General features: G+C 41.8%; 1 protein-coding gene across 1 annotated transcript in view; it reads right to left on the bottom strand.

The window, feature by feature from the left end:
• The window catches only part of DISC1 (DISC1 scaffold protein), a 314,498-nt gene that overhangs the window by 184,674 nt on the left and 108,637 nt on the right, over positions 1–21,187 (bottom strand). The window contains 1 exon segment of the mRNA XM_065401455.1: positions 14,706–14,808. Coding sequence (XP_065257527.1) covers positions 14,706–14,808 — 103 coding nt within the window.

Raw genomic sequence — 21,187 nt, 5'->3', positions numbered from 1 at the left:
AATTCTCAGCTGACTAATTATAGCCAGAATTAGGCTCCTTTGAGCTGCCTGTGCAGTATAAAGAGACCAGATTTTACCTTAGAACAGTGGTTCTCAAACTGGGATCCTTAGAGACTGCACAAGGGGTCCGCAAAATATTATGAAAAAAAAATTCTCACCACGTCTGCATTGCCTAACAATTAAAACCAACAAATGGTGCGTGAACAACGCCGTAATACTCACATTGCATAAGCATCAACATAAAAAAATCTCACTGCTTTGTGACAGCAAATCAGAAGTGATGTCCATTTTTTTTTTACGACTAAGACGTCTTTTACGCCTAAGACGGTGGGTGGAAGTGGAATATATTTTTACAGTGTGTGAGCAAATTACATTGAAAAATGGATAAATTTTTTAAATGTCCTCATACTAGTACTGCTAGTTGTGCTAAAGTCATGGACAATGCAGAGTGAAGGAGTAAGAAACAAATGAACAGAAAGTTTGACAAAAGTTATACTGATTTTGGTTTTATGGAATTTAGTTATGGACGACCGCAATGCGATCTATGATTATAAATCCTGTCAAACAAAGCAATGAAATCTGCAAAATTGAAACGACACCTCGCAACAAGGCAACTTGAGTATAAAGACAAATCCAGAGACTTTTTTTTTCAAGAAACAATCAACAGAAAACTCAAATGACAAACACAACATCGGTTCCAGAAAAGGATCTGAAAGCATTTTTCTTAACAGTGCTTCAGATTGCAAAGAGTAAAATATCCTGTACCACTGGAGAAGGACCGATTCTTCCAGCTGCTGTAGAAATGTGCAAAGTGATGGTAAGGGAAGATGCAGCGAAGAAACTTAAGGCCGTAACACTTTTTAATTACACAGTTAGTAAGAGAATTGAATAGCTTTCAAATAATGTAAAATGCTATCTAACTGAAAGGCTATGTACATGTGAACAGTTTGCAATTCAGCTTGATAAGACAACTGATGTTGGTAATGCAGCACAATTATTAGTTTTTGTTCGTTATGTTTGACTGGGGGAAATTTTGTAAAGTTTTCTTTTTTGTCAGGAGTTACCAAAACAGACAAAAGATCAGGAAATATTCAAATTATTGGATGATTTCATGAAAGCTGAATCGCTGAATTGAGAGAAATTTGTTGCTGTTTGCATGGACAGTGCTGCTTCTATGATAGGCAATAGAAGTGGTGGTGTAGCAAGAATATGAGCCATAAATCCACAGGTAACTGTAACACACTGTACCTTGCATCGCCAGGCCCTTGCATCAAAGAAAATGGAACCTGAATTACATGATGTGCTCAATGCAGCTGACACAGTTGTGAATTTTGTAAAGTCCTGGCCTTTGAATTCACACCTTTTTGCAAAGCTGTGTTTAGAAATGGGTGCCGGATACAACACATTATTGTTTCATACGGAAGTGAGTTGGATATCTCATGGCAGAGTGTTGGAAAGAGTTTTTGAGCTTCACAAAGAGCTGCTGTGTTTTCTTTCAGTGCATAATCCCAAGATTGCCGCAAACTTTTCTGATCCAATATGGATTGCAAAGCTTGCAGACCTCACAGACATTTTTAACTGGTGGAATGCACTGAACCTGTTCACACAAGAGGGCGATACCACCATACTTGAGGTGAGTGACAAGATTACAACATTTCAGAATAAAGTAGAGGTTTGGAAAACTAGAATGAGCAGTGGAATCTCAGATATGTTTCCTCTATTGACAGATTTTCTGGATACTAACAGCATGACAACTGAGTGACAGATCACTGCTCACCTTTCAACTTTGGCAGAGTACTTCAGTGTTTACTTTAAAAACATAAACATGGAGAAATATGATTGGGTTTGGGATCTGTTCTCAACTTTTGATATGTTGTCTTGCTGTTTGAGTGGAAAAGCAGAACAGGAGCTGGTTGAACTGCCCTATAGTTTCAGGAACAGACACCTGGCCAGTTTTGGTCAACTGTTGCTGTGGAGTACTCAGTATTAGTTACAGAAGCAATGAAAATGTTGCTACCTTTGCCAGCAACATATATATGTGAAGCATCATTCTCTACCATGACATCTATAAAGACAAAGTTCAGGTCCCAACTGGAAGTGGAGAATGATTTACAAGTTTGCTTGTCAACCACCATCCAAGGATAGACAGACTCTGAAGCAAGAAACAGACACACCCATCTCACTGATATCTGTAAGTACTCTTATACTCCTTTACTTAAAGCATTACTAACAGTACGTGTTTATATGAAGCATACATATACTTTTGTCAATCAGTTGCTCAGTTGGGGGTCTGGGATTAACACTGCATTTGAAAAGGGGTCCATCAACAAAAAAAATTGTGAATCTCTGCCTTAGAGTCAGGCCAAGAATGCACTATAGGAGTGCAAGGTGGAATGATCATTTATGTGAATGGTGTGCGCACACACGAACACAAATATATAATCTTCCCAGCATTATATTTTCTCCCTTCTTCATGTTTTCTCTGTCATCTTATTCCCAGTAATCTCTTGCTCTTTGCTTATTTTCCACACCCTCCTTCTCCTCTTTCCATCTATCCTCCCACTACACACTACCATCCTATCCAATTACTACTCACCAATCCTTTCATTCTCTATCCCCCTGATCTATTTATCCCCAATATACAACATTACACAATTGGTTAGGGGAATAATGGCTTTTGGGTTGAGAGGTTCATCTTTTTCTGAAGCATCTGGTATAGGTCACCACTGATGAGGCAGGATACCGAATGTGATAGATCAATTATATGTTAAGGCCTATATTCCCAAGGAGCCCAATTAGCCAAGATATTGAGGAGGAGTACTGAAAGGCAATAGGCACACTGAGACATTAGCTGAATTTACAAAAAAGTTACAAAGTTACAAAAGAGGAAAGAGGAACACCAGTGTCTTTTGATGGAACAGCAGCACAATTTATGAATCATGTGAGGAAAGACTGAGCAAACTTGCCTAACATAAGGCCATTTTGTCAGCTTGCTAGGATTCTGAGGACAATATCTAATTTGCATAAAATTAAGCAGATTGCAGCATGATCTCAAGCAAACAAAGGAGTTAACATCACATTAGCATAAACATGTGGAGTGGTGGTTAATCATATGTTCACCACCAGGCATAGGCAAATTTCTACTCTGATGGCTCTGTTTTACCTAATCTCAATTATCATTAAGAGACGAAGTGTTTTAAACTAAAAGCCAACCTGTTGCAAGCCTTTTAGCAGCCATCTGGAAATAATCTTATTCCCTAGTCTCCAATGTCCAGATTATTATGAGAGGCAACAGTGCCAACACAGTACATTTGGTAAAAGGGAAGTGGTTAAATACACATGCCATGCTACTAACCTGTACCTCCACCTTACACAGATATAGGTCACAAAAGAGGGATGCTCTTATCTTTTTAAAAATGCTGGAGGTCATATCACAGTCAATCGCCCAACCAACTCCCATTTTCAGGCCAGCTACTATATATCTAATAAAACAGTTATTCAATGCTATTAGTGAAATGATGACATAAGATCTCTATTCAGTGTAAGGATCTTAATATTCTTTCCAAATGAGGTATAAACCTTCTTGGCCTAGTTTCTACATCTGGGTCTAATTTACACTTGCAAGAATAAGACTAACTATGAAGGAAGTGAAGAAAATTAGTGGCTCTCTCTCTCAAACACACACCTCAGCTGTGTCTAAGCATTTGTCAGATTTCATTACTATTATTTTCAAGAAAATTGTTTTCACACAGTTACAATACCTAAACATACATGTAATCTCTCATCTGCACAGCTAGTAAATTGACAAAACATTACCTAAAATGGTGGCTTACTTCAGATCTTCCACTGTACCCCTTATTTTCTTACTATTCAAAAATTAGAATTATACCATTCATCACACATTAACCTAAAATTTTCAAAATAGTGAAAATGAATTTAAAATAAATATTGCTACAGTATTTTTTACTTATATGGATCAGTGCAATATTCTGCATTACAAAAGGTTACCAAGTTAACCTTAGCTAATTTATATTTCCTTGCTATTTTTGAGCATTAATTTAATTTGATCTGTAATCTTGCCCCAATAATTCTTGTGCCTCTGAGCCATCCTACCAGATAAGAATAAACCTTCCTATATTTCCACATCCCTTTCCTGCACTGATCACAGGCTATTTTATAAACTTTTAAAGCTTTGCTGGAATAAGCAATTTTTAAACTTTTTAAAGCTTTGATACAATATCTCAAAATAGTTTTCTTTTACAATGGTACATATAAAAGACACTGACCAAAAAGACTGCATCGATAGTTTTTTCTCAGTGGCTCTATATCTATTAGCATCTCCCCCAACCCCCATCCCAACCCAACCCAAAGAAGCTAGCATTCTTTCTTTGACTCTCCATTACTTTACGTATCTATCTGTGAGATGGTACTCTTATTAACTGCAGTTCCAGGAGAGCTACTGATTCTAAATCCATTATCTACCAACATCCTATTTATTATGTTTTATAAAAAATACTGGGCAAGAGCCTCAGGTGGTGTAAACTGGTGCAGCTCCATTGATTTCAAAGATCTGAGCTGTAAATATTGGTAGAAGGGAGACATGAACACCCAAAGTGGTTTCTAATTTTTTTGGAAACTTATTAGTGTCTTCATGATATAATTGACCTATTGTATTTATTACATACCTTCCTAAAGCTGAAGATTTCCTAACATTTTTGCTGATTAAATTCTAGATGAGGATATAATAAAGAGGGGAAACTACTCAGTTTGTATGATATTATACCCCAGCAGAATGGCTGTTACTTATTGGGTATTGAAATGCAGGCTATATTATTATTGTTTAATACTAAACAATATTCCTTCTGTTCTGAAATGGTTCCAATGCTTGTCTAGGTTAAGATTAAACCAAGTTAACTGGCAGCACTAGTAGACTTTCATGTTTGGGATTGCATTTATTCTGGGTTTTTGTTTCTGCCATATAAAAGATTAAATATCTTTTTGCACTTTGTGGAGCATTTTGCCCAGTACTGTAAATTGATGTGTCTGGAATACAAAGGTGAGTGTAGATAAAATGTTGATTTTCTTTGAACTACCCTGCATCCATGAAATAGTATTGCCTTTCCAACTCTCCTACTTGTAAGTATTTTATATTTAAATTCATATAACTAATATATATATTATTTGATAATTGTATTCCAAGGTACCAGTATCTAACTGAACCTTTGGGCCAATATGTCAGACTTCATTTGATTAACTTTCTACTTTGACATAGTTCCAAAACTATTTACATTTTTGACTGTTCCCTCAAGGTAATTATGGGGTTGGCTAAGAACAAAGTATCATTATCAACATATAAGGAAATTTTGTGCTGGGTATCCTTTAACAATGTTGTTGCAGTGGATTCTTTCAGCGAGTGATTCCATTGTCAAGGTAAAAAGCACAGGTAACACACAACATCCCTGCTTCGTGCTTCCAGATTGAATGAAAACTTCTGATTATATCCTCTGTTCTTCATCTTCACAGCAGGTTACAGATATAAAGTTTTTGTCCATCTAAGAAAGTTATCCACAATTCCATATTGTTCCAAACTGCTCTAAAATAATTTCACTCTACCTGATTAAATGCTTTCTTAGCCTCTAATGCTAAAATACAGAATCATTTATTTGATTAGTCAGATAAAATAATCCCTCAACCGCCATCTAACAGTCTGTTACCTGCCTGTCTCTTCTTTGTATATATAAGTGGATGATATTTTGTTTAAACCACTAGCCTAAACCTTGGCCAATATTTTTTTTACAGGTCAGTTCATACCCCTCAATTGTGGCTTTTTTGAGGGATGTCACTCAGTTTAGTCCCTAAATTATTAATATCCACACATTTGGTGTCCCCTTATTTTACTGCTGAAAATTATTTACATTAAAAATAAATAATCATTAAACAGATTGTACAGTTATTTATATTAAAGCCCCATTATCTTTTAAGTTTCCTCTGTGAATAAAATTGTGTCACTGTGAAAGGACATGCCCTCACACTGGTATGGCAGAGGCTAACAAGCTCCTGTGGGTCTATTCCACACTAACGTACCTGCAAGGCTTGTTCAGCCTGGAGGAGGAGGAGGAGGAGTTTAAGGGGGGAATTTATCTAGGAAGGACAGTGAAAAGGAAGAAGGCTGCTCCACCCAGAGGCTGCTGGTAACAGAGGTAGTTCAGCTGAGGAGGAGACAGCCACAAGATGCATGGCACCTGAAGCCACCCTGACTGACAGCAAAGCAATACGCCCCAGAAAGAGGCATAGAAGGTAAACCCCGCAAAGGAGACTGAGCTCTTAAAACTGAATATCTAGGGGCTGCCTGAGAGACTGGTCCTCTTTCCAGCTAGATCCTCCTCTCTTACAAGGGGAAGGGACTGAGCCCTTAGAGCTGAATGTCTAGGGGCTGCCTGGGAGACTGGCCCTCTTTCCAGCCAGATCCTCCTCTCTTGTAAGGGGAAGGGAAGAGGCGGAGCCAACCCTCTGCCTGTGGGTGGTTGCCCTCAGAGAACTCCAAGGGCCGCCAATTGGGGGAAAAGAGAGGTTAAGCAACAGACAGTGGGACCTGGGGAGGGGGGGTCCATGGAGCCCTGCCCCCCACCGTCCTCCCCCCTCCCATTTGGGGTCTGTTGCACGTCATGATCCACATTTGGGCCTTGGGAGATTGAGAGATATGAGTTAATAGGATGTCCAGACAGTTAGACATTTACTGACTTAGGGAGGATTAGTAGAAATGCTTCTTTTATTGATGCTGTGAGCTTCTTCCCTATCAATGTAGTATTGAAAACATCTGCCAGTGGGTTTATTAGCACTTTTTGAATAGTTTTATAGAGAGGATGCCAATCTACACCAGAGGGTCTATCTGATTTAAAATCTGATATAGCTGCCCCTCAACATCATGCCCACTAAACCAATTAACACAGCATACACCCTCAAGGGAGCTTTCCCATACACCATCTAATCATTAGTTTCTAAATATATGTTTAGTAAAATAACTGAATATTCTCCATCTCTTTATCTGTGTCTTAGTGTCCCTTTAATGGACCATTAATGTACATATGATTCCTGCTTTAAATGTCATTTCTGATTATAGTCAACCCTATTTAGCCTTGTCTTGATTATTCATCTCAAGTAAGATCCTTGCATTTATTTGGGAATTATTTTCTTTTTCTCTTGCTCATCCACAATGTCCTTCCCTGGCAACTCAGTATTTTTTTCTACAAGTATCCAGAAAGATTGAATAAGATACTTCTCTTCTTTTAGATCTTTCATAATGGTTGTATTCTTGTAGGACAAGATAACTTTGAATCAGAAACTGCATCTGTATCTTAGGTATTTCCCCCTCCTTCCTCCCGCCACCTGCAGTTCTTCAGTTGACTTTATTTTTCTGCACAACCTCAGTATATTAGCTGATAAATCTTGACCTTTTCTATCAAGAGGTCTTTTTGTTGACAGTAACATAAGTGTACAATTATGTCCCTGCAACAATTTTTTATGCTTGAAGAGAGAAGACTGCGAGCCCTATCTGTTGTTACTTCCTCCACTGCACTAAGATTTAAAATGTCCTAATTCTTAACTAATAACATAAGATTGCCTTTCTTTTATTTTCACATTGTTCCTTCTTTCACAGTTCTCCAGATCACTAACTGTAGAGAACATGAGTTAAATTTTCAAAAGTGTCTATATGACTTAGGAGCCTACGTCACTTTTTAAAACTTTACCCCATATTTTCCTCTTAACTGCTTGACTTTGGCCTGCAGATTCACTAGTACATATGCATCCTCTCCAACTCTGATCTCAACTGTATCTTTTTTTCTATATCCATTAGTTTAGAGTGAATGTCCATTCTGAACAGAGCTGGTGAAAAATTCCTTGACAGGGAACTTTTCTGTCAGAAAATGCTGATTTCATTGGAAGTAAAAATGTTTTGTGGAGACAATTCTATTTCTCCAAAATTAAGGTGGAAGACACGCAGGGGGAAAACGGTTATTAATCTTTCCTTAACTGTTGTTCTTCAAGATGTGTTGCACATGTCCATTCCAATGTAGGTGTGTGCACACCCCGAGCACAGTTGCCAGAAATTTTTGCATCAGTGGTATCCGTTGGGTCGGCTCTGGCGCCCTCTGGTGCCACGTGCTCATAGCGCTGATATAAGGGGCCCCACCAACCCCATGGCCCTTCAGTTCCTTCTTTTCAGCCAATTCTGAAGAGGGATAAGAGGGCAGGTCTTGGAATGGACATGTGCAACATCTCGAAGAACAACAGTTACAGAAAGGTTAGTAACAGTTTTTCTTTTTTGAGTGATTGCACATGTCCATTCCAATGTAGGTGACTCTCAAGCAGTTGTACAAGTGGAGGGCTAAGAGTTTAGTTGACATGCTGACTCTAGTACTGCTCTGCCAAATCCATCATCATCTCTAGCCTGCTGAGTGATGGCGCAATGACAAGTAAATGTGTGTACTGATGACCAAGTTGCTGTTCTACAAATGTCGTGGATAGGCATTTGCACTAAAAACGCTGCCAAAGACGCTTGTGCTCTTGTAGAATGAGCTGTCAGAACATATGGGGCAGGAACCCCTGCCAGGTCATAACATGTGAGGATACATGACGTGATCCATAATGAAATTCTCTGGGCTGAGACAGGAAGACCTTTCACCCTGTCTGCAATGGCTACAAATGGTTGCGTAGTTTTCCGAAACAGCTTGGTCCTTTCCATGTAGAAAGCCAGAGCATGCCTAACATGTAGCAAGTGGAGTCTCTGCTCTTCCCTGTTTGCGTGTGGTTTTGAATAGAAAACTGGTAGGAAGATAGCCTGATTGCTCTGGAACCGGGAAACCACCTTTGGAAGGAAAGATGGATGAAGACGCAGTTGGACCTTGTCCTTGAAGAATACAGTGTAAGGTGACTCTGACATGAAGGTATGGATCTCAAACTCTTCTGGCCAAAGTGATGGCCACTAAGAAGGTCAACTTCAAGGACAGGTACAGCAGGGAGCAATTTGCCAACAGTTCAAACGGGGGGGGGTCTGTCAGTTTTGATAAAACCAGGTTGAGGTCCCGGGGGGTGGAGGGGCATGTCCACATAGGGGTACAACCTCTCAAGGCCCTTAAGAAAACCATTAGAAATGTCATAGGGGTGAAAGGCTGAGATTGCAACCAGATGGACTCTAACAAAAGCCATGGTTAGACCTTGTTTTAAGTGTAGTAAGTATTCCAGAATGAAAGGTAGTGACAATTGCGTAGGTGAGACACCCTTCTGGGAAGCCCAGATAGAGAACATTCCCATTTTGCCAGATAAGTAGCTCTAGTGGGTGGCTTCCTGCTTCCTAGGAGGACTTTGCAGACCTACTCCGAGCATGCTAGTTCTGCGGAGTTCAGCCATAGAGCTTCCAGACTGTCAGATGGATGGACATGAGGTTCAGGTGACGCAGACAGCCATGGTCATCAGAGATTAGGTCTAGATGCAGAAGGATTTGTGTCTCCACAGAGAGATCCAGGAGAGTGGCAAATCAATGCGGGGCAGAGGGGGCATTGGGGCAGGCCGGGGCCGTCAGGATGACTCACGCTTGGTCTCACTTGATCCTCAGCAGGACCTTGTGTATGAATGGAATAGGAGGAAACGAAGAGATGTCCCGTCCAAGAAAGGAGGAAACCATCTGCAAGGGATCTGGGACTGTGGCCCAGGAGGGAGCAGAAACGGAGACACTTCGTGTTGCGCTTTGTCGCGAACAGGTCTATGTGGGGTGTTCCCCACCTCTCGAAAATGTCTTTTACGACATCTGGGCAAAGGGACCACTCAGGGTGGTCGGAGAAGGATCTGCTGAGGTGATCCGCTAGTTCGTTCTATGTTCCCGGTAGTTAGGAGGCCTCAAGGTGAATTGAGATATAAAACATTGCCATTGTGTTGTCTGTGAGAACTGACACATTCTTGCCTGCCACATGGGTTTGGAATGCCTGGGAAGCCTAGTGGACTGTTCTGAGCTCCTTGACATTGATGTGTAGAGAAAATTCTTCTGGACACCAAAGGCCCTGACTTCTAAGGGAGCCAAACTGAGCACCCCAGCCCATTGCTGATGCGTCTGTAACAAAGGATATCAGTTGGGTCTCGTGGTGCTGGCTCCTGATAGTCAGTGCCAACCTCAGTACCAGAGCCTTGATCAGGCTCTGATCAGAGTGGCAGTAGTGCTCTTGCCTTGGAGGCCACTGAGTAGGAGTGTCTGGACTGGGGGCCTTGCATCCAGGGAAAAGCCCAGGGACTCCAGAAGGGCCACTGTACCGGTATCTGCCACTGTCCAGGGGCCACGCAGCTGATGGGATACTTTGACACGGGTCCATTGCAGGGTAGTGCCGACTCGAATGCCGGTGCCAGCTCCTGCTGAAGGCATATGACTCTGACTCCAGTGAGTCTCTGTTTGGAGACCAGGGAGGAGCAGTGCCAAAGAGGAGGAAATCAGGGCTGGGTCATCATTGCCGGTTTCCCTTTAGACGGTAACAAGGACCTCAGTACCACCGTAGTCTGCTCTTTCCTTCCTACTGGCACCAACATCATCGGCTTTTATATAGCCAGAGACATGAGTACTAATATTGAGAATAGGTCTCTCACTGTGACAAATGCCTCTGGTGTGGAGGGTACTGCCAAAGTGCTGGTACCACGGTGACCCTCCGGTGCCAGGCTCAACAGCACCCACATTAGGGCTGAAGTCAATGACACTGCATGGGTTGCTGGAGTCACGGAGTGTCAGGGTGCAGGTCGCACTCTGCAAACGTCTCCATCCCCCGTCAACCTCAGGGCCAGGGAATGTCCTCTCTCAGACTTCTGCTTCTTCCTTGGCACTGAAGATGGTGAATGGTGCCAAGGCTCTGTGGAAATTGGGAAAAGACATCTTAGTCTTCCAGGAAGAGCAAGAGTCAGGCTAACTCTTCTATTTAATAACGCGAGACTTTAATGCAGGGCCTGGGCGAGTGGGGAAAAAAACTGAGAACGGTTATTTTGACCTTGTGTTAGATAAGAATGAAACGCAGACCGTAGCATAAAATTGCTGAGAAAAGTAATATATCAGGAAGGAATATGTAAAAACAAAATGCAGCTGTTGATTACTGTATGTAACGAAAGGTATAAATGCTTGCCCTAATTGTTTATCTGGCAGAGACCTGCCTAGGTAGGGAAATCTCTGCCTGTGTGTACTCTCCCGACCAATTGCAATTGCTCGTAATAAAGCTGCCTCTGGCTTGCTGTTTTAAACTCAGAGTGAGGACTTTGTTTTCTTCCACAGTTTTGGTGCTGTGACTCGGATGGCAATGCCCGGCTGGGACAGTGACTATTACTATGGACTGTTCCCCTGCACTGTTTTATATGGGAATATTTGCACATAGCCTAGTCTCTCAATTTTTTCTGGTAACGCTACATTCTTGAAGGACTATAATAATGCATATCCTGCAATACTAAACTAGTACTGCTGCACTTTACCATAGTGTACCTATTGCTGGAAGCAAAATATTTCTCCTCGCAATGTAACAAAAACTGAATGCTTTTTGGAGTTGCACATAAAAGACTCACAAGGAATATTTTACAGCAATACATGTTTCAAATAGTGTGGCATCATCCTATATGAAACCCTTAATTATTTCTTTCTAGTAACTTTTTATCTACGAGTCCTCCAAGTGCATGCATCAACGAAGAAACTAGGAACTTAAGGGGAAATAAAAGTGAAGTTTATTTACAGATGAGAAAAAAGTTCAATTAATACAAACTTTCTAGACAACTTAATAGCAGGTTATTATGTTGCCCTGTGAGGAGTCTGGTCTCTCGTTGCTCAAGCTAGCAAAGGCTGAGAGTACTCTAAAGAGGCATGGTGTTCATTTTCTGAGGAAAAGAACACACTGCAGTTCTTCCAAATAATCACATTGCCTGACACTCTGAGTGGTATTTATGGATTCCAGAAAGAGCAAAACCACCCATACTTAGCTAGTGGGACATTGTTGTGATTTAGCACCAAATGGTGTGTGTGTGGAGTATGGGAAAGTAAACAGGGAATAAATGGGAACCATGGAGTCCAATTGACTCCACTGGGAACCCCATTGGCTGCATGGCTACATTTTTGTGCACACACACATGAAAGAGCAAAGCTAACAAATCTGAAAGAAGAGAAAAGAAGAATGGTAAATAAACTATCCAGGTCAGTACACTGAGAAACAGTGGATCAATATCCACCATTACAGATGTGTCCACCTCTTTCCTGCCATATCTTAAAGAGTGTACAGTAAATAGGATATTTAGTTTTCTTCTCTTCAACTAGTATGCAGGTTTTATCAACAGCCATATCAAACTTTAGCTATAAATCAGCAGAAGAACCACAGCATCCAAGTCATCAAATCACATCCACACTTAATTCAAAAATTAAAATAATGTTGTTTCCTCTCTACTTTAAATTGTCTCACTCTGTTGCTCACAGATCCCCGTTACTCCATGGTAAAAACGAAAGCAAACTGTAGCAACACATTACATAGAGCATAATCTTGCAAAGATGCCGTGCTAAGTGCCCTCAACTTCTCCCACTGACTTCAGCGGAGGCTGAGGGTACACAGCACCTCCCACTGAATTCAGTGCGATTTGTGGTTTACACTAAGCTCAGCACTTTGCAGGAACTGGCTCATATTCAGAAAATAAAACTCCTCCTAAACTGCAATATAAAGATACTCCTCAGATTGACAGTGTCAAAGGCTTTTCACTTTCTACCTCTGTTCTTCTTTCTTTTCCCTAGAGCACAACTGCGTAAAGAAAAATCTCAAGTCAGATGCCTCATGACTGGACATTAGCAACAGCAGTCAGGTTTCTGTCCTTTTACGAAGTTTTATTACACCTTCGGAAAAAAAATTAATCTTCAAAACCCCACTAGTAACAAAGAAATGCAAAGAAGTCAAGTCACATGAATCACACATATCAAACAAACACGGCCAGTGCAGAAAAACAAAAAGAGCCAATGGAAGAGAACAGCACAAACTTACAGAACTGGAGCCCATAATCCTTACTCATGGAAAACTTCCACTGAAGTAAATAGGAGTTTTGTCTCAGTAAGAATTGCAAGATTGAACCCAACAGATTATTCTGTCAAATATCAAACTTCAGAATAATTTGCTCCTGTTTTGTCAGAGGTTAACAGTTATCACTCCTGCCAGCATATGAAAGCAAAATATAGACATCTGGGAAGGGGAAAATGAAGGAACACTTTATAAAATCCTTGAAATACTCTTGAACTAGAAGAGCTTTTCAGAGGGCCAGAGTGAAAAAATGGTAATTTGCTGAGAAACAGTGCTGTCACTCCTAAAAAGCAAGATATTCATAGCACTGAGAAGACAGTTTACAGATGCATTAAATTGTCTCTTGCATCCCTTGCTGAACCCTAAGCAACCTCTTTTAAAAACTAGTACAAAATGCTTTGCTACGGAAGATTTCACTTGATGAACACATTTTATTTTCTAAAAGTGTCAAAATCTGATGCACCAGTTCTTTATGGCTTCTTCACTCTCGCAACACAAAGAACTGTAAATCTGGTTTCTGGCTACTTTGCACAAAGCAGCTGGAGAATACTGGTGAATCTGGCGCGTGGCTCCAAAAAATACACAGATCCATGTTTCTTTAACATACGCACAAGAAAATCCATTACAGCTCTGACCTTGCAATCCTTACCCAAGCAAAACATAAGGGGTTGTAGTCTGTAAGGGACTCATGGAAGACTATGGAAATTGAGGATGTTTGGCATCTTGCAGGGATCAGGGCCCTAATTATTTCCATTTGGATTTTGTTTGATCATGAAGTCTGCATTCAAGTTTTACATTATTCAGCTGTAGAAAACAGTACATGTGATGCCTCATGATACTTTATTCTAAAATTAGGTATGCTTTTGTAAATAGTACTATAGCTTCTAATTAAGAGAGCACAGATCATGTGAGTCCTTTTGGCACATATAAAATACACACTGACCTCTTCCTTTAATTTGGTGCAAGACTGAATACATTTTTTGCCTGAATCCACACCTCCTCTACTTTGGCTTGTCCTCTGTAGCAGGTGCCTAATGGAGAGGTATCTACTTACATGTGTGGGAAAGACTTGCTGAACTACAAAAGCCAGCTCTTTAACAAAATTATGCTTAGTCTTTTTTCCCTAGTAAATGGTGCAGTAATCCCAAATAAGTGGCATGTAACCCTGTCATGAATCAGGCTCTGTATTCACATTTCAGTGTTTTACAGGTTGTAAAGAATATGCACGAGTGCTTCCAAGGACCAAATTGCTCTTTTGCTGCCAACATTAGTTGTTTAATGATCTAAATAGCAGAAGCTACCAATTATTGTATTCCATTTTACGGTATCATTTAAAACCCATCCATGTAATTATTATACTTTTTGTTATTTTTATGGCTCTTCTGATACTGAAGAGTGGTAGGTACTTTTAACGTGTAAAAGTCAGGAAATCTACTAATCACATATTTATACATTTGGACTATGGCGAAGATACCACATTCTCAGTATGACTATTACATATCCCCCTCACTAAATATTTTCTAAGACATTGTGGTAATTACACAAGGAATCTTTCCTTTCTAGGAAATCAGTGTGAATATGTCCGGTGCTAGTATGAACTTAAAGTCATTACCATCATATCTCTTATCACGTAAACCTTACCTGATACAGCAAGCATTTTGGCTTCAAGTAAAGCTGGTAGTTGGGTCTCAATATCACTCACTTTCCTCCTCAAAGTACTGCATAGTTTCTGACTTGCACAAACCTAAATTAAGGCAGACAGCCATGATATATAATTCATTCATGAAAAGATATAAAGGCAATTTAAATAGGACTTCAAATGTTCTTGGTTTCCAGACATGACATAACATTCTACCATAAGGTAAAAAAATAAAATAAAAAGTGATGTGTGATACTTCTATAAAGACATGTATCAGAATTCATTGGCTTTGCAACACATTCCAATATAAAAACGAGAAAACAGTATTGTATTAGCTATCCACATGAGAGAACTAACACAGAGAATGTTTCAGTAGTAGATATCGTGAGTGTTTAAGCAGAAGGCCAAGATTATGAACTTTGCACCAATGGCCTATTTTCAATAATGATGTCTGGTAACCAGTGGAATTAAACAGAGGTTTGGTATTTAAGAGTCAGTAACACAAAATGTACAGGTAATTTGTTTATCAAAAATAACTTCCCATACCCCTTCTTAACTGAAGCATCAAATTCTGCTATACTACTATGGGTGGGCAATGGAGAGAGCCTACAGTAGTTCCAGACATTAGTTTCATATTCAGTAGCTGCTACTGCATCAGTATGTAGCGCAGGGTTTCTGCTGAAAAACTTCTGTGACACCTCCCGGGAGCTCTCAAGGTTGTGAAGCACCATGCTACCACCCGCCCTTAGCTTGAGGAAGTCTTGTCTGTGCCTGCCAGGAGTCAGCTCCCCTACTCCAATGGCCACAGGCAACACAAGCACTCCCCTCTAGGCCTCACAGGCCCCACTGTCTCTCTACAAGTTAGCAATAGGCACAGTCCCACTCTCAAGCCCTCTGAGCATCTCCCTGGAGTGTCCAGCCAGTGGTGCAGTGGGCACTCACAGTATTCACAGATTCACTTTTTCCAAAGAAACAGTGGTGTCCAGTTTCCCAGGTCCACCTCAGATCACCTCTCCACTTAACACATAGCTCTTAGATATGTTTATAGTGAAATCAAGTATAAGTTTATTTAACAAAGCACAGAGATTCAAACAATAGCAAGAAGTATTTGAAACAAATGGCAACATTCTAGATCCCAGACTTAATTAACACTCATGTCTTGTAGAGTTTGGTTCACCCAAACTCCTTTCAGTGTTTTATACCCAGCCTTGGCTGTGACCCTCCTTTCATGAGGCTGACATGCTGTCAACTTGCCTTCTACGTGAAGGATTCAGTGTGTTTCTTTGCCCCCACTAGATATACCAGAACAGTCCTTTGTCTTTTTTCATAAAGAGCACACCTCCTGCTGTCCATTTCATCTTGTAGATTTTGCAATCTCTTATTTAGCCTGGAAGGGTTCAGTATGCATATAGACATACAATAAATAATACCCAAATGACCAGACAGGAAAATAGATATCTGTTACCTCCTGCCTGAAAGGAACATTTCCGAGGTATGTCACCTCTTGGTGATCTGCCTAAACTCCAAGACCTTAAGATCATAATTTTTAGTATAGATTCATAGAATCATAGAATATCAGGGTTGGAAGGGACCTCAGGAGGTCATCTCGTCCAACCCCCTGCTCAAAGCAGGACCAATTCCCAACTAAATCATCTCAGCCAGGGCTTTGTCAAGCCGGGCCTTAAAAACCTCTAAGGAAGGAGATTCCACCACCTCCCTAGGTAACGCATTCCAGTGCTTCACCACCCTCCTAGTGAAATAGTGTTTCCTAATATCCAACCTAGACCTCCTCCACTGCAACTTGAGACCATTGCTCCTTGTTCTGTCATCTGCCACCACTGAGAACAGCCGAGCTCCATCCTCTTTGGAACCCCCCTTCAGGTAGTTGAAAGCAGCTATCAAATCCCCCCTCATTCTTCTCTTCTGGAGACTAAACAATCCCAGTTCCCTCAGCCTCTCCTCATAAGTCATGTGCTCCAGACCCCTAATCATTTTTGTTGCCCTCTGCTGGACTCTTTCCAATTTTTCCACAATTCATAATTCCTTACATATTAAAAGTACATTTTGCAAGGATTATGATCACCAGTGAGCCACTGGCTCTCAGCAGAGACCTCACATGTTACCTTTTGATGAACTATTATGCATATATCCAACCCACAGTATTCCTGTAAAACCATATGCACCTCCTGTGCCTTTTGCCGTTTGGCACCAAGTCCCTGGGTCACAACTTCCAGGTTCAAAAATATAACTGGATCTGCCAGAGAGACTGAAAAGCCAAAGCACAGGACAATAGCTAGTATGGGGGATGGAGGGAGGAGAAAACTGATATGAAAACAAACAATACTTTATGCTGTAGCCCACGAAAGCTTATGCTCTAATAAATTTGTTAGTCTCTAAGGTGCCACAAGTACTCCTGTTCTTTTTGCGGATACAGACTAACACGGCTGCTACTCTGAAACCTTTATATTTAATGTACATTACCACTTCTGCAAAAATTTTCAGATCATAAGTAATTTACCACTCTTACATTTTCCAAGCTCTACTTATCAGATTTTAGAGCTCCAAAGGAAAAAATAACAAAACAAAACATTCTTGTAAAGGTTCATATCAGTGTGGCAGTCAACACCCTTGGCTTTAAAGACAATCATCAAGCAGTTGCCTAACATGACTATAATGGGGTAGATAAATCCCACACTGGAGGGGGGATGCAGAACAACTCTGGGGCCAGCCAGGGAGTCTCTTCAGCACAGCAGGGTGGCAGGTGGAGAGAGACAGACCTGCACTCACTGTTATGGAGGGGTTACGCCAGGAGTATCTGTAGGAGGAGGACTGCGGCATGAAGCTGGGACTCTCCAGCCTTCAGAGGCCCTTGGCTGCATTGCAAGGGACAACCACAAGCCACGATGTGCCCCAAGGAAGGAAAAAGCGATAGGAAGAGACCCGGGGAGGGTGTTAGTTGGACCACAGATAGCGGGCATCTTCCTTACAGTGCCCAAGACAGCACCTGGGTCAGATGCCAGTGGAGTGGGAGGGCCTGGTTACCCCTACCCGCTACGGCTTGGCAGGGCTGCCACCACAGACTCTTACCGCTAGGCAGGGCCAACTTTATAGACTCTAACCACTAGGAGGGAAACCATAGCAGTGGATGGAACCTAGTGTACAACATTAGGCAAATAGGCACTGGCCATCTTTGAGGAAACTGGAGTTGAACTGAAATTTCAGGTGAAGGCTTGCTTGCCTTTCCCAGCCTCCTTGATGCACTGCCTTCCTCAGTGATGCAATACAATGTACATATAAACAGACAAAAATACCACTGCTGTCTGTTACATACACACACGGATTATCTCTTGGGAAATTAATTATACATCGCACCCAGCTATTGTAAGACTATCACCAGATGCATCCAGGCGGCTTATTTTAACTATATAAAATTAACTGTAATGCTTAGAACTCATTCAATTTTATTTATTTATTACATATATCCCTTTATTTCAGCTAAAAGCATCTGTTAATCATAATTGGGCCAGCTATTCTTTTAGCCAATAAAACTATCCTTCAAGCTGCCCCTTTTAATATGGAACCCCTTTCTAAATCTTCCTATGAAATTATAATGCATATATTTCTAGTCACTGCTGTACATAATTTAATTTCTCCCAGTCTCCAGATAGTCCACTTTATTTTCTTCTCTGTATTCCATCTAATTTATCCAATAATTTTCTTGCAATGGTGAAGAACTATAACAGGTGGGAACATGTGCAGTGACCCAGGCCTCAGCTAGGCTTTGCCTACTGTGAGGAGCGGCAGAGGCAAACCAACAGAATGGAAATAACCTTAAATTTTAAAAATGTATTAAGGAAAAACCCAGAAATTTGTCAGGAACAATACTTTATATTATTACTCTATTATTTATATTATATTAACATCCAATACTCACTTAGGAAAATAATAAATCCTAAGTTACCACCACAATAAAAGACATTTTTCAACAACATGCTGTTTATTACCAAGAGGTAATAAACTCCTCCTCTCCCTGGTTGCAAAGTCCTGCTTCACCCCAGTTGTCCCACCTTCACCGCTCTTCGGTTTATGATGCTCCTTTGCTTCAACTCTGTGATGACCACACCTAGGGTTGCCAACCCTCCCGGAATCTAAATCGATCTGCTAACTACTGAAACCAATCTGGTGGCTGCTGAAACCAATCCGGTAGATTTTAATAGGTTGCTAAAAGTCTGGTCGGCGGCGCAGTGGGGCTAAGGCAGGCTCCCTACCTGCCCTGGCTCTGCATAGCTCCCAGAAGCAATTGGCACATCCCTCTGGCTCCTAGGTGCACGGGCGGCCGGGCGGCTCTGCGCGCTGTCCCCTCCCCGAACGCCGACTCCACAGCTTCCATTGGCCGGGAACTGCGGTCAATGGGAGCTGGGGGTCGTGCCTGCAGGCAGGGGCAGCACACAGAGCTGTCTGGCCACCCCTGAGCCTAGGAGCCAGACATGCCAGTCACTTCCAGGAGCCACCCAAGGTAAGCACCGCCCGGCCGGAGCCCGCATCCCGAACCATTTCCCGCACCCCGACCCTCTGCCCCAGCCCTGAGCCCTTTCCTGCACCCAAACTCCCTCCCAGAGCCTGCGCCCCGCACCCCCTTCTGCACCCCAACTCCCTGCCCCAGGCTCAGCTCAGAGCCCCTTCTCATGCTCTGAACCCCTCAGCCCCATCCTGCAACTCCTCCTGAACCCCAACCCCCTGCCCCAGCCCGATGAAAGTGAGTGAGGGTGGGGGACAGTGGGCGTCGGAGGGAGGGGGATGGAGTAGACGGGGCCTAGGGGAAAGGGCAGGGAAGGGTGCGGGGCAAGGTGTTTGGGCGCAGAGGAGCACGTGGTTCAGACATCCCTTATGGGAGGATCTAATAATAGAGAATCTCTATGTCCTAGTGAGGAAGAGAGGATGGAAAACGATAAAATACAGGCAGGGTCTGATCAGAAACAATCAAAAAAGAGTCCCATTCAATTACATCATGTAATGTCAGATAGCTAAAAGGAGACAAGTTTTTAAAGTGCTAATATACCAATGCTAGAAGTCTAAATAATAAAATGAGTGAACTAGAGTGCCTCATATTAAATTAGGATATTGATATAATATGATTTCTTGATATGAAATATGATATGATTGAGGCCTATAAAATCATGACTGGTGTAGATAAAGTAGATAAGGAAGTGTTGTTTACTACTTTTCATAAACACAAGAACTAGGGGTCACCAAATGAAATTAATAGGCAGCAGGTTTAAAACAAATAAAAGGAAGTATTTCTTCACAAAATGCACGGTCAACCTGTGAAACTCCTTGCCAGAGGATGTTGTGAAGGCCAAGACCATAACTGGGTTCAAAAAAGAACTAAATAAATTCATGGAGGATAGGTCCATCAATGGCTATTAGCCAGGATGGGTAGGGATGGTGTCCCTAGCCTCTGTTTGCCAGAAGCTGGGAATGAGCAACAGGGGATGGATCACTTGATGATTACCTGTTCTGTTCATTCCCTCTGGAGCACCTGGCACTGGCCACTGTTAGAAGACAGGATACTGGGCTAGATGGACCTTTGGTCTGACCCAGTGTGACCGTTCTTATGTTCTTATGTTTTTGTGCGATTAGACAGTTGGCATCCTTAATCACAGTTCTTTCCAGCCCTTTCTTAGGGCTTGATCTTGAGACTCCTTTCCATCCACAAATGACAGCTCCTCACCCAGAGGGCCACACTCATTCCCCAGGCACCCAAACTGTCAATGTCCCAATGGTCCGTCTCACCAGTCATATGCTCTGTGCTTTGCACATGGTCATTCACAGCCCAGCTTCCTCAGCAAAATCCATTTTTACCCAATGCTGCCTCTTATCACCTCCTTTTTTTCTAACCGCCTTCCAACTGCCCATTTGGGCAGATTCTGAGCCCCCTCTCCAGCTCGAGCCGCCCTTTCTCTGGCTGACTCTTCCCCCAGGACAGCATTCTGAACTTCTGCACCACAGCTTCAGGTGCCAGTGCCTGGGTTACTACAAATGTGCCAGAAAAAAACAGGATCCATTTTCTCTCTCAACTCTCCAAAATAACTCAATTTTTTTAATGATTTCTGTCAAAGTGGTACTCTCTCTCTCTATGGGTACAGGATGGCTCAGGGGATTGGTAATTACACAAGGACTCTTTCCACTCTAGGAAGTGTGAATATGTCCAACGCTAGTATGAACTTAAAGTCATTACCATCAGACAGCTGTTTGGTAATTATGTGAAATGAGTTGGTAGATTAAATCTAGTACCAAGTGAACAGTGTGTCCAAATCACAACCTCCACTGTCAGAACTGGTGCTTATTGGCAGTCTTATTAACAGCCTAAGTAGAGAAGCCAAGGGCTGAATGGAGGCTTAACCTACATCTAGAGATTGTCCCTCTAGACAAGGATAGAAGCTTGCAGGTAAGGCTCTGCAAGTACCTGTGACATATCTGTTCT

Source organism: Emys orbicularis, chromosome 3 (assembly GCF_028017835.1).
Source record: "Emys orbicularis isolate rEmyOrb1 chromosome 3, rEmyOrb1.hap1, whole genome shotgun sequence".
NCBI classification, from domain to species: domain Eukaryota; kingdom Metazoa; phylum Chordata; order Testudines; family Emydidae; genus Emys; species Emys orbicularis.
Note: the sequence above shows the minus strand (reverse complement) of the source record. Positions and strands in the feature narration are given on the sequence as shown.